The sequence below is a fragment of the Ostreococcus tauri genome (genome assembly GCF_000214015.3).
Source record: "Ostreococcus tauri WGS project CAID00000000 data, contig chromosome 10, whole genome shotgun sequence".
NCBI lineage: Eukaryota > Viridiplantae > Chlorophyta > Mamiellophyceae > Mamiellales > Bathycoccaceae > Ostreococcus > Ostreococcus tauri.
In genome coordinates this window covers 579,108-591,496 of record NC_014435.2, presented here as the reverse complement: position 1 = coordinate 591,496, position 12,389 = coordinate 579,108, and the positions used below count along the sequence as shown (strand labels likewise).

Sequence of the window (12,389 nt, the reverse complement as noted above, 5' to 3'; positions counted from 1 at the left end):
CCCTAAACCCTAAACCCTAAACCCTAAACCCTAAACCCTAAACCCTAAACCCTAAACCCTAAACCCTAAACCCTAAACCCTAAACCCTAAACCCTAAACCCTAAACCCTAAACCCTAAACCCTAAACCCTAAACCCTAAACTTCGAACCCAATTCCCCTAGAATTAGGGTCTAGAACATACAAAAGGACCCGACACCAGACCAACACCACCACGAAAAGAGACAGACACACCGTGGACACGGCATACCCCTATCGAATTAGGGTTTAGAAAATGTACAAGAAAATACCCTAAAAATTTGGTGATCGCGTTGTCAAACGGTCAACCCATGGTGAAGCGCCTTGGAGACGTGCAAGCTGGAACCCTAAACCCTGGAGAACGCCTCGCCTCGTTTAGGTCGTTGGTCACGAAAAAAGTACAGGCGTTTTGCGTAACGCTCACTTCACGGCGCGGATGTTCGCGCGACCGTCGACGCCGAGGCCGATCATCGCGCGCGCGCGCGTCGACCGATCGCGTGCGACGACGACGACGACATCAGATGGACGCAAGTTGAAGATTTTGAGCGCGCACGTCCGCGACCACTTGGATGGCAAGTTGCCGAGACAGAACGATGTGGCCACACTCGCGCGATGGGACCATGAAGATGATGGGGAAAGAGACGGCGTTCCGGTTGGATTGTGGTGGTACAACTTAAACCACTCAACGGACAAAGGGCGACTGAAGCGTTTGAGAAACTTCGATGAAGACTCGAAGCACGCGCTCGAGTATCTCGAGACATGTGTATTTCGCGAACATGGCTGTGCATATATGAACACAGCGCACGACGCGCGCAAGTTGAAGATTTTCAGCGCGCACGTCCGCGACCACTTGGATGGCAGGTTGCCGAGATTTCATGATGTGGCCACACTCGCGCGATGGGACCATGAAGATGATGGGGAAAGAGACGGCGTTCCGGTGGGATTGTGGTGGTACAGATTAGACCGCGATATCCGGTTCCAAGATCGACTGAAGCGTTTGAGAAACTTCGATGCCGACTCGAAGCATGCGCTCGAGTATCTCGAGACATGTGTATTTCGCGAAGATGGCCATGCATATATGTACACAGCGCACGCCGCGCGCAAGTTGAAGATTTTCAGCGCGCACGTCCGCGACCACTTGGATGGCAAGTTGCCGAGATTTCATGATGTGGCCACACTCGCGCGATGGGACCATGAAGATGCTGGGGAAAGAGACGGCGTTCCGGTTGGATGGTGGTGGTACGAATTAACCCGCAATATCCGGTTCCAAGATCGGCTGAAGCGTTTGAGAAACTTCGATGCCGACTCGAAGCATGCGCTCGAGTATCTCGAGACATGTGTATTTCGCGAAGATGGCCATGCATATATGTACACAGCGCACGCCGCGCGCAAGTTGAAGATTTTCAGCGCGCACGTCCGCGACCACTTGGATGGCAAGTTGCCGAGAGCGCACGATGTGGCCACACTCGCGCGATGGGACCATGAAGATGATGGGGAAAGAGAGGTTCAGGTTGGACAGTTTTGGTACAAATTAAACCGCTCAACGGACAAAGAGCGACTGAAGCGTTTGAGAAACTTCGATGAAGACTCGAAGCATGCGCTCGAGTACCTCGAGACGTGTGAACTAAGAAAAGCCAAGGCACGAGGCCGAAACGCTAAATAAGGCTGATGAAGAGATGAATGAGCTGATGATAATAACGGTCTCCATGCGAACAGAAAAACATTGTAATTCATCTGTCGATACATCCAAGCGAGTTTCTGAGAACAGAAAAATAGTCCGTCCCGCGAATGACGGGACGCAACAATACACTAATCTACAGGCCAGTACAGGCCCCTCCATTCTACGCGTCGTTGCGCGGTGGTAGCGCGAAACTCGACACACTTGCGGCGAGAATGATACCGCCGCCGATGAGCGTGTTCGTCGTCATCGTTTCACCGAGCGCCAGTGTAGATACCACGGCATTAAACACGGGTGTTGCCGCGTACACGAGCTGCGCTTCCGGGGCGGACACGCGTCCTTGACCCTTGAGTTGTATGTAACTCGCCAACGCGCCAGGTGCGAACGCGCTATACAGCACAGCCGCGCGAACCATGGGTGACGCCAAAAACGCAAACGACGCGTCGTCCACAGCGCCTCCAGCGCTATCAAACGCTCGAGCGTACCAAGCCGTCATGAATATGAGAACTACGAATGTCTTCATGCCCATCAAATCATTCGCCGAAAACTCACGCGCGTACGTACTGGCGCGAAGCGTCATCGCGGCATAGCACATCGCCGAGACGAACACGGCGACGTCGCCGCTCAACGTGCGCTCGGAAATTGACCCGAGACTCGAATCCGACTGAACAGAGTCCAATCCGATGATGGCGACGCCTATGAACGTCGTCGCGCACGCTAACCAAGTTTCGCGCCTAACCGCGTCTCCAGACAACACGCTGAACGCCGGAACGAGGACGCTGACGCTGCCCATGATGAAACCACTATGTGTCGACGTCGTATGTTCCAGACCCCACGCCTGAAACGCGGTCGCGACGGCGTTGTACGCCCCGAGTTCGACTGCGGCGCGAATGCTGCGTTTTGCGTCGGTTCTCTCCTCCGTCGACGACGACGCCGAGCGCCCCAGAGTCGACAGCAGCGCCGGGATGAATGGCAATTGCGTCAACGCCATGCGAACGAACGAGAGTGCTTCAGGTCCAGGCGGAACGTCGGAAGTGAACACGTACTTCAGCGACGGCGCGTACGTCGCCCACAACGCCGGGACGCACATTAGTAAAAGCCGAGCCGAAACTCCGCTGTCCTCCTCCTTTACCCTCTCTTCACCCTCCGCGTTCAGCGCCGTCGGCCGCACCGCGCGCGAGAGAGAGTGTCGTCCCGCGCTCGCGCGCGCCGTCGTCTCGTTCGCCCCGCCCCGTCGCTCAAATCGCGCTCGGTCTCGAAGCCGTCTCGACGTCACTCGCATCGTCGTCGGCGACGTAGACGATGACGCTGACGCTGACGTGGACGCTCGGCGCGACGCGGCGACGCGCGAGATGACGGAACGCGCGCCCGAGACGTCCATGAATGACGCCCTCGCGCGACTCGAGCGACGAACGGCGTCGAGTGCGGTGGTGCGCACCCGCGAGCCTCTCCGCTCGAACCGCACACGGCGTCGACGCGTCGACGCGTTGTCGGTCGTCGATGTCGACCCCGAGCTCGAGCGGGTCTCGAGCGCCTTCGGCGCCGGAGCGAGGGACGTTCCCGCTCGATCACTTCCACGAGTGCGACGAGACGAAGAAGTCGTACTTTGAATGTCTCGAGCGAAACGCGTACGACGCCTCGGCGTGCGTCGAGGCGAGCAAGGCGTACTTGGAGTGTCGCATGTCTCGCGAACTGATGACGAAAGAAGACTTTGGAAAACTCGGATTTCGAGAGGGGAAGACGCGCACCGCGGCCGAGACGAAGACGGCGAGCGATGACGACGTTGACTTAGGCGACGGACACCGCGTCGCCGGACTGCGCGGCGCCAGCGCGCGCAAAACGTAGCACTCGAGAACTCAATCTAACGTAGAACATTAGGTCTAACATAACAGTACAACTAGCATCTACAACGCGCGCGCGAGCCGGCCGATCCCACGTGCGCGCGATCAGTCGCCGTCGAGGAGTTCGTCGAGCCAACTGTCCTCGTCCGTCACCTTCGCGGGCGGTGTCGGCGCAGACTCAGAAGCTTCGTTCACACCGATCACCGGAGACGCATCCATCACCGACGCCGGTGCTTTCATTTCGAGAACGCCGTCGTACCCACACGCGTCCTCGTATTCCTCTCCGAGTCCGAGTAGTCGGGCGAGCGACGTTTCGCGCAGTCTTCGTTCCAGAGCGACGTCGTCGATCGTCAGCGCCGCCGCGATATCCGCGCTCGCACCGGCGTCGCCGCCTTCGACTCCTGAAGTCGACGCAACCTCTCGTAGCGCGTCATCGGCCCATTCACCGTCGAAATACATCGACGCCGTTCCCGGTCTCGGCGCGCACGCGCGTTCGGCGTCGCGTAAGAGCTCCTCCAAGTCAGCTCCTCGCGCGTCGTCGTCTCCCTCGCCGTCGTCCCCTACCACGTCGTCCAGCGACGATCGAGCGCGCGAGACGACGGCGTCGACGTACTCGGCGTCGACGTGCGTCGAGACGCCGTCGCGTCCGCGTCCGCGTCCGCGTCCGCGTCCGCGTCCGCGTTTCTCTGCAATCTCTCGTCGTCGTCGTCGCTCGTACGACGCGCGCGCGCCGCGCTTCTCGTCACCGAACGCGGAGACGGCGTCGTCGCCGTGGCGTCCCATGGCGTCCGCACCGTCCGCGTCTCGCTCTGCGGCGTCCGTCGACGCGCGCGTCGTCGTCGTCGTCGATGACGACCGCGCGCGACGGATGGATGACTGTCGTCATTCGTCATCGGCGGCACTCGTCAACGACCGCGATGGCGAGCGATGCGAACGTGCGCGCGTCCGAGAACGAGGCGCCGAAGACGAACGAGATGACGAGCAACAAGAGCTCACTCCGAGCGAAGTACGAGGCGCTGTCGGAATCGAGGAACAAGGTGCGACGACGACGACGACGACGATGAGCAGGAGATTTGAAAAGAGACAGCTGAGACGACTTGAAAATTTCGAGATGCGACGCGCGCGTGAACGGTTCATCGACCGGGAGATGATGAACACGCGCGCGTTTGATCGAACGACGGCGACTGACACCACGCGTGCGCACGCGACGACGAGCGCAGTACAAGGAGGAGGCGGAGGAAGCGAAGCGGACCATTATGGCTCTGGAAAGACGCGTGGTGGACCTCGAGGCAGAGCTTTCCTCTCCGACGAACCAAAGAAATCTCGCGGTCGATCTCGCTGAGGTCAAGGGTGAGCTCGAAGCCGCGAACGCTGCGCTGCTGAAGGAGAAGAACCGAGCCGCGAAGAGCGAAGGAAGGGCAGAAAGAGTGGCAAAGCTAGAACGGGATAAATTGGAACTTTTGCGCAGTGTCGACGCTTTGATGCGAACGCGAACGACGGATCGACTCATGTACGTCACCATCGGTGCACTCGTGGGTGCGGGTACGGCATTGTCGATGTACACGTTTTACCTCAAGTCGCACCGCGCCTAGTATATCTTTCGCGCACTGCTGGTTCGATTTCAATGTCTCGCACCATCATCTGTTATTCCATGCTTCTAGGGCCCCAACGTCGCGGTCTCCAAGCCGGCTAAAAATTTCCGACGCATCTCCAACAATTTCTCGTACGCATCCAAGTCTAAGCCATCGACCGCTCGCGCGACGCGCGCGCGCAACTCAATCTTCCCGTCGTCCGCTCGCGCGCGCGCTTCGCCGATGACGCACACGCGCGCTCCGCGTCGATAAATCTGTCCGTCCTCGAACGCCCCGTGTTCATCCGCGCGTACGGCGCTGAAATCTATCTCTATCTCTCGCTCGCTCTCGCTCGTGGACGTCTTCGCGTCCCTCCTCGAACGCGTCGTCGTCGCCGTGACGCGTGCGTTCGCAACGTCCAAGCTCGTGACTGTACAGAGCGCTCGCACGGAGACCTCGCGCCCGTCTGCCCCGCTCGCGATGTCCACGAGTTCGTCGAAACGAACGATCGCACCCGCGGGCATGCCAACGTCGCCGTCGTCGACGTCGTCCATGGCGACGTCGAGCACTGCAGACGCGACTAGGCCTGCTTTTTGTCATCAGTACATTTCAGCACCACCGTGCGACAATCACCTCTTCACAGTCTCGCGCGTCGTCTCCGTGTCGCCGTCGTTGTCTCGCGTCAACACTCGCTCATTCTATGCGCTCTGGAATGTCCGCGGGAACCATGACGGCGAGACGCTCGCGACGACGGGGAGGAAGTCGATCGAAGAGCGACGGACCGGACGAAGAGAAAGATTTCTTTGAGGACGGAGACTTTGAAGACGAGTTCGGAGACGGTTTCGAGGGCGAACACGACGATTGGGACGATGATAGGGCGCGTCTTCGAGGTCGTCGAGCGTCTTCGTCGAGCGCGGTCGAGCGCGAGCGCGCGCTTCGACGGTGGGAGAGAGAAGAAGCGCGCTCAACAAAGTCGTGCGGGTGCTCTTCAGCGGTCGCAGCTGTGACTTTGTTTTTGCTAGGTTTTAGCGCGATTGGCCGCGCGACGACGTACTCGGAGGAGACCGCGCTCGCGAGGGAGACGTACACCGGGGCGATGGATGCGTGGAACGGGGGTGAGCGAGAACGCTTCTCAGGGGCAACGTTTGAACTCGGACTCTCACCCGTCTCTGGCAACGGTTCACCGACTACATGGACACCGACGCGAGCGGTGACGACGGGTGAGAAAGAGGGTGTCAATCACCACTCTTCGATGGGGACGTATGAGGCGTTGCGATACGCCCTTCAAGGCGGCGGTTTGATCGAAGCGATTGCAATTCCGGAGCTGATATCCGCAGGAGTCGCCGACGCAGCCGACGTTCCATCCTTGGCTAGCATCCTCGGAACGGCGCCGACACCGACGTACAGTCGGCATTATAACAATACTGCTGTGATGGCTGCGCTGATGGGTAAGCGTTCATTGATGATTCGCGTGAACGGTGCACAGGAGTTGCGAGTCTCCGACGATGTTGAGCTCTTCACGAAGAAGTTTCTTCCTATAACGAACTGGAAGACGTGCAAGTATCAATACGCGGGTCATCCAATCAACGGTGGGTGCGATACATACAGCGTAATTGATAGAATTTGCGTGAAACTCGCGCAGAAGGGCGCGAGCGACGCGTGGGCCTTGGATGATTACGGCGGCGGGTATGGATGCGAGGCGCGCTCGCTGACTGAAGATGGCTCACCATCAGAAACGGAAACCTGGCAGGCGTTCGTGCGTCATCGCATTTCGGCGCCCGTCACTGGGACGTATCCAGCGCTCACACTCGTTCGTAAGACGTTAGCTATGGCTCGCGACACGAACTCAGCCGTGTTGCTCCGTTCAATCAACGACCCGTACATCACGCTTCTAAACGTGACGGATGGAACGTCGTCATTCGGCGAGGCACAAACGCAACTCACGGTGGCTGGTGTCGTTTTGATCGTCGCGGCCGCCGTCTTCAGCATCCCCGCCGCTTGTTTGCTCATTCCCATGGCTTTTGAGGCGTACGCATCGACTGCGCGCGCCGCACCAAATCAAGCGTCTTTCACAGCCGTACCGCTTCGCGATATGGTTTAGCACATAGATTATTCACGGTGTGTGACCGCTGCGCGTGTTGTAGTAGTAATAATTCGCCGCACACGTGGGCAAAACGAACGATGACGAAAAGCGAGGAACGCATACACAGAACTCGAACGTCGAGGCGTAACCGCAGAGTCAGTCACGCCTCACCATGTCGACGCTCTCAACACGCCCGATCGATGGTCGGCATCTTCATCGTCGGTGGCATCGACACCACGTCGTCACCGCCTCCTCCTCGGTCTCGACGTTGTCCACACGTCGAGCGAGAGAGTTTCGGTCGGTTGAATTAGTCCCGGCTGGTGACTTCACGTGCGAGCATCTACCCCCGAACGAGCGTAAGAGCGTGCCGAAGGAGATGGAGACGAAAGTGATACGACTACCGAACGAACCGGGATCGAGGATGATCGTAGGTAGAGCGCGAGGGACGGGTTTCATGCTACCCGTGCGCACGGTGAGTGGAAAACACGCCGAGCTGTCTTTGGGAGCCAACGAGGACGAGGGACGGGTTTTTGTGAAAGATCTCGGGAGCAAATTCGGGACGAGCATAAACGGACGAGCCCTACGAAGAGGCGAAACGTACGAGATCTTCCCAGGGGATTTTGTCACATTCGGTGACGAGCACCTCGCGCGTTACGAAGCTGTAGCGGTGGTGAAAATCATACCGAGGAAGGATGATAATTCCAAGCCTAAACCGAACGATTCTTTAGAGCAAATGTTGGACGTGATAAAAGCCGGCGCAGTCGCGGCGGAACAAGTCGGAAGTGCGGTGTCGAGCATGGCATCTACCGCTGCTTTGGCAGCGGAGGAGCAAGCAAAGTCGATGCAACAACCAGAACGAGCCAAAACGCGCGGTGAAGCCAAAAAGTTGGAGAAACAAGAGTTCGAAGCGAACGAAGAGGAAGTCATCAAAATGGAGGTAAGAAGACAGAGAGAAGAATCAGTCACAGCGCCTGATACGGTGACCGCAGAGCGAGTGTTGCTTGCACCTGTCGGTTGGTCAGGGCCGGTGATTGATTTGGAGCTCGGTGAGCGAGTTGTTCTCGGAACTTCGCAAAAGCGCGGTGGGGCAGATGTCATTTTATCGTCGCCGGGTGTTGATAAATCGCACGCGGCTGTCACGCTCGCTGGTGACGGCGTCGTGTATGTTGAAGATCTTCGTTCTTCCGGCGGGACATTTGTCCGCGGTCGGCAGATCAAGGCCGGCTTGCAGTATTCTCTCGCAGCGGGTGATGAATTCATGCTCGGAGATAGCGGTTGTGTGTTTCAGCTCTCTTCAAACGTTGAAGATGACGAGGAGTTTGAATATCAAGACGTTCTGGAAGTCGGCGCGCCGATTGATACGCCGATTGATACCGCCGCTTTAGCGCCACGTCCTACCGCAGAAGTGGAAATAGTCGAGGCTCAAGACGTAACACTAAATGCGGTGAATAATGATGATTCGACGGTTTCCTCACCCTGGGACGTGCTTGGCGGAGGCCTGAAGGGGATGGGTGACAATCTCGGCGCCGCCATTTTCAACTCGAAGATCAACGTCAATTACTCGTACAAACCAACGATCACACTCGCTGGTGGAAAGCTCGCGGGACTCAGTGACATGAAAGCTGCTCTTCTGTTAGCGTTGGCAGACACTGAAAGAGGATTGCGCGTCGACAAGGAGCGAAGGAAAAAAATCGAGCAACTCGTCCGCGCACTCGAAGCAAAGAATCCGACAAAGTCGCCGCTCAAATCTCCTCTCATGAACGGACGATGGGCGCTGCAATACACGACGCAGCTCTCGGTGATCGGTCGGGGTAAACCAGATTTCATGCGTCCGAAGGGAGCGATATTCCAAACGTTGGATATTTTCACGCTGCAGTGTCTCAACGAGGAGACGTTTGAGCCGTTGCCGTTTCTGAAATTTACCAATGCCAGCACGTTTGATTTAAAGGCGAGGACCGATAGCCGAGCCGCAATCACGCCCAGGGACGTCCGCATTGCCGGCGTGAGGATCAAAGCTCCGCCCACGACGGCGGGACGTGCCCTGCGAAACATGGAGATGGAGGCGTCGGGCTCCGGCTCAATGGCTTGGCAGGACACCACGTTCGTTGACACCGAGATGCGCGTCTCGCGAACGCAGTCGGGTGATTTCTTCATCTTTGTCAGAGACGACGAAAACGATGTCGACGTGAACGATCCATCGATGATGTAATGCGATGGACGATGCGTAGACGCGTCGCGTTTGACCCGCACGCGCGCTCGTTAAACCCCGGCGCGCCCCCTCGCGCGCGCGCGCGTCGATTGATTTCCATGGGAGCCCAAGAGGCGCGTGTGCACATGCGGTGCGGGACTGACTATTTCTGAGTCATGACTCGTGATGAAATACCCGATACGATTTCGCCCCCGAAAAGCCGCTTCTCGTCGCCTCGACGCGTATATCCTCCGCGTCAATTAGCGCGCGTCGGTGGTGCGTCCCCGCGAGCGACGCGGTCGGCGAACGTCGCGCGCGTGAGAACGCCGCACGCGCGCGCTCGGGACGCGCGTCGCGTCGAACGCGCGCTCGGGACGCGAATCACCGGTACGCGCGCACACGTTGTTCGCCGCTCGACCGACCGTCGGTGTCGACACGGTACACGTTGAGGCGCGCTCGAACGCGCGTTCGATCGAGGGGCGCGATGTCGAGCGACGCGAGCTCGATTGGACGCGTTCTGAGTATACCGTCCACGCCTCGGTCGAACAACGGACGAGATAACGCGAACGACGACTTGATCCTGCGAGAAGGGGAGGAGTTGGGCGAGCGCGTTGGATCCGCGTCGCCGACGAGCGGGTCCACCAAAGCGGTGCGAAATGGAGGAAAGGGCGTCGTGCACCCCAGAGACGATGAAGACGTGTCAGAGAGCTCGAGTAGTGGGGCGACGTACACGGTTGTTGACACGCTCGGGTCGGGAACGTTCGGACAAGTCGTGAGTGTTTCGTCCAGTGTAGACGGGAGCACTCTTGCGCTCAAGGTGATTAAGAATCATCCGGCGTACTTTCACCAGGCGCACGTGGAGATTGGAATTTTGCGAACGCTTAACATGACGTGTGGCGATCGACCGGCGGGGTCGGTGATCGTAGAGCTCGCAGATTACTTCATCTGCCACAACCACTTGTGCCTGGTGTTTGAACTTCTCGGCATGAACCTGTACGAGCTGCTGCGAAAGAACAAATTTAAGGGTTTGCATCTCGGCGCGATTCGAGGAATTATGAAGCAGTTATTGTCGGCGTTAGATGTTCTCCGGGATGCCCACGTCGTACATTGCGACATCAAGCCAGAGAACATTTTGCTTGTCCGAGACAACTCATTTCAAGTCAAACTCGTCGACTTTGGGAGCGCGTGCTTTCAAAACAGAACCGTGTACCAATATATACAGAGTCGGTTCTACCGCTCACCGGAGGTCTTCTTGGGGATGCCATACGGCATGCCCATCGATATGTGGTCGCTCGGCTGCGTCGCCGCCGAGCTATTCCTCGGTTTACCCATATTTCCGGGATCGAGCGAGTACGACTTGCTGTGTCGAATTTGCGAAACCATGGGTACGCCACCCACCGAAATGTTAGCCAAGGCACCGAACACGAACAAATTCTTTACCAGAGTCGACATCGGATTCGGAGAAAGCTCTTCGTCGTTGGCGTCGTCGAGTGAAAGCGGGACGTCAAAGTACAAGCTTCTTTCGCTGCGTGATTTCGAAGCGCGCACGGGACGGCGGGCAGCCATGGGGAAGAAGTACTTCAAATACACCGAGTTGGCGGATATCATAGCCAGTATACCGTATCAGTCATCAAAGGTCGATCCAAACGATGCGGGTGCGATAGCGGCGGAGAAGAAGGCACGGGTCAACGAGCGCTCGGCGTTTTACGATTTGCTCGTGGGAATGATGGAGATCGATCCGGCAACTCGCTGGACGCCAGCGCAAGCCTTGAAGCATCCATTCGTCACGGGCGACGCCTTCGAGGGACCGTTTACGCCGCCGAAGATTCTGGAGCGAACGACACCGGAAGAGCGCGAAGAGATACAGCGCCTCGCCGCGAAAGAGGCGGCCAAAGTTTCCTCTGGAGAGCCTCTCAAGAAGAAGAAGAAGCCGCAACCCGTCGAACCGCCGGAAGGGATCGTACCGCCGACACCGCCGGCCGTGCAACCGGTCGGTGGGTTGGCGGCCGCGTTTGCCGCTGGGTCATCGCCGACGGCATCGCCTCAAGACGCTCCTCAGGCGTTCAACAACGCCATGCTGCAAGCGCAAGCTGCGGCGCACGCGCACGCGGCGGCGACGCTCGCCGCCATCGGCATGTCCCCGGGCGGAGTGCCCATGTCCCCGGGCGGTGGCGTCGGCGGAGGATACCCGCCGTTCGTCGTCGGTTCCGCGGGCGGCTCGTATCAGTCGTCGTCCACATTGCTGTCTAGCTCGTTCATCGGTTCTCCTCACGCTATGAATAGCGCGGCCATGCATCCACTACACTTTGGTATGTCGCCGCCTACGCAACAGCTGTCGAATATGGGGTTGTCGACGTCGCATCAAGTGCGCGCTGCGCAAGCGGCGGCTGCGGTGCACCTTCCTTCCGCAAGTCCGCTTGGTAAGCGAGGAACGACGCTCGCTCGTGGTATGGCGCCGAACGCGCAGGCTATGCCGGCAACTTCGTACTCGGGCGCTCCCTCTGGCTTCGGATGGAGTCCATTGGCGTCAGCTTCAGCTTCGCGCGAGAACTTGAAGACATTGCAGCCTGTGCCTGAGTCGCAGTCGCCACCCATGGCTTCCCCGAGTCCGGATGGCGAAGTTACCGAGGAAGATAGAGCCGAAGGAGCGGATTGGGACCCCACGTTTGACGACGCGCTCGACGACGAAGCGACGGACGAAAACAATTCTGAGGAGCGTGCCGACGATGAAGCGAATCCCGTTCCCGCGAGAGCTTTTCCCGTCAAGGCGAAACAAATCCTTCCTCCACAGTTCGCGGTAGGGTCAGCACCTACGTTTGTCGCGAGCGGGTTTGGAGTATCTCCAAACTCTGCTTTCGGCAACAACAAGACGGTTCGCAAGCGAAACGCTGGAAAAGACGCCGCGACGTGAACGGGATCGTTTTTAACGCTCGCCCAAAGAGAACATCAGTCGCTTGCACGACATGGCGCAGAGCTAGCGATGGATGCGTTGAGTTTACGGCTAGTTCGAATC

At 58.3% G+C, this 12,389-nt stretch overlaps 9 protein-coding genes across 9 annotated transcripts; 6 read left to right on the top strand and 3 right to left on the bottom strand.

Moving 5' to 3' along the window:
- Positions 1 to 805: 805 nt before the first annotated feature.
- OT_ostta10g03570 (unnamed product) lies at positions 806 to 1,678 on the top strand (the record flags this gene model as incomplete). Its single annotated transcript, XM_022983248.1, has 1 exon — positions 806 to 1,678. The coding sequence occupies one exon, from the start codon at positions 806 to 808 to the stop codon at positions 1,676 to 1,678; it is 873 nt and encodes a 290-aa protein (XP_022839874.1).
- A 178-nt stretch (positions 1,679 to 1,856) lies between these two features.
- OT_ostta10g03560 (Drug/metabolite transporter) lies at positions 1,857 to 2,975 on the bottom strand (the record flags this gene model as incomplete). Its single annotated transcript, XM_003081754.1, has 1 exon — positions 1,857 to 2,975. One exon carries the CDS (start codon positions 2,973 to 2,975, stop codon positions 1,857 to 1,859), a length of 1,119 nt encoding a protein of 372 aa, XP_003081802.1.
- A 218-nt stretch (positions 2,976 to 3,193) lies between these two features.
- Positions 3,194 to 3,538, top strand: OT_ostta10g03550 (CHCH; the record flags this gene model as incomplete). Its single annotated transcript, XM_003081753.1, has 1 exon — positions 3,194 to 3,538. One exon carries the CDS (start codon positions 3,194 to 3,196, stop codon positions 3,536 to 3,538), a length of 345 nt encoding a protein of 114 aa, XP_003081801.1.
- Positions 3,539 to 3,639: 101 nt separating this feature from the next.
- OT_ostta10g03540 (unnamed product) lies at positions 3,640 to 4,317 on the bottom strand (the record flags this gene model as incomplete). Its single annotated transcript, XM_022983247.1, has 1 exon — positions 3,640 to 4,317. The coding sequence occupies one exon, from the start codon at positions 4,315 to 4,317 to the stop codon at positions 3,640 to 3,642; it is 678 nt and encodes a 225-aa protein (XP_022839873.1).
- Positions 4,318 to 4,451: 134 nt separating this feature from the next.
- On the top strand, positions 4,452 to 5,126 carry OT_ostta10g03530 (unnamed product; the record flags this gene model as incomplete). Its single annotated transcript, XM_022983246.1, has 2 exons — positions 4,452 to 4,571; positions 4,755 to 5,126. The coding sequence occupies 2 exons, from the start codon at positions 4,452 to 4,454 to the stop codon at positions 5,124 to 5,126; spliced, it is 492 nt and encodes a 163-aa protein (XP_022839872.1).
- Positions 5,127 to 5,191: 65 nt separating this feature from the next.
- OT_ostta10g03520 (unnamed product) lies at positions 5,192 to 5,659 on the bottom strand (the record flags this gene model as incomplete). The annotated part of the gene is made up of 1 exon (XM_003081750.1): positions 5,192 to 5,659. The coding sequence occupies one exon, from the start codon at positions 5,657 to 5,659 to the stop codon at positions 5,192 to 5,194; it is 468 nt and encodes a 155-aa protein (XP_003081798.1).
- Positions 5,660 to 5,832: 173 nt separating this feature from the next.
- On the top strand, positions 5,833 to 7,206 carry OT_ostta10g03510 (unnamed product; the record flags this gene model as incomplete). Its single annotated transcript, XM_003081749.2, has 1 exon — positions 5,833 to 7,206. The coding sequence occupies one exon, from the start codon at positions 5,833 to 5,835 to the stop codon at positions 7,204 to 7,206; it is 1,374 nt and encodes a 457-aa protein (XP_003081797.2).
- Positions 7,207 to 7,360: 154 nt separating this feature from the next.
- On the top strand, positions 7,361 to 9,397 carry OT_ostta10g03500 (Plastid lipid-associated protein/fibrillin conserved domain; the record flags this gene model as incomplete). The annotated part of the gene is made up of 1 exon (XM_003081748.2): positions 7,361 to 9,397. The coding sequence occupies one exon, from the start codon at positions 7,361 to 7,363 to the stop codon at positions 9,395 to 9,397; it is 2,037 nt and encodes a 678-aa protein (XP_003081796.2).
- Positions 9,398 to 9,860: 463 nt separating this feature from the next.
- OT_ostta10g03490 (Serine/threonine-protein kinase, active site) lies at positions 9,861 to 12,287 on the top strand (the record flags this gene model as incomplete). The annotated part of the gene is made up of 1 exon (XM_022983245.1): positions 9,861 to 12,287. The coding sequence occupies one exon, from the start codon at positions 9,861 to 9,863 to the stop codon at positions 12,285 to 12,287; it is 2,427 nt and encodes an 808-aa protein (XP_022839871.1).
- Positions 12,288 to 12,389: the final 102 nt, after the last annotated feature.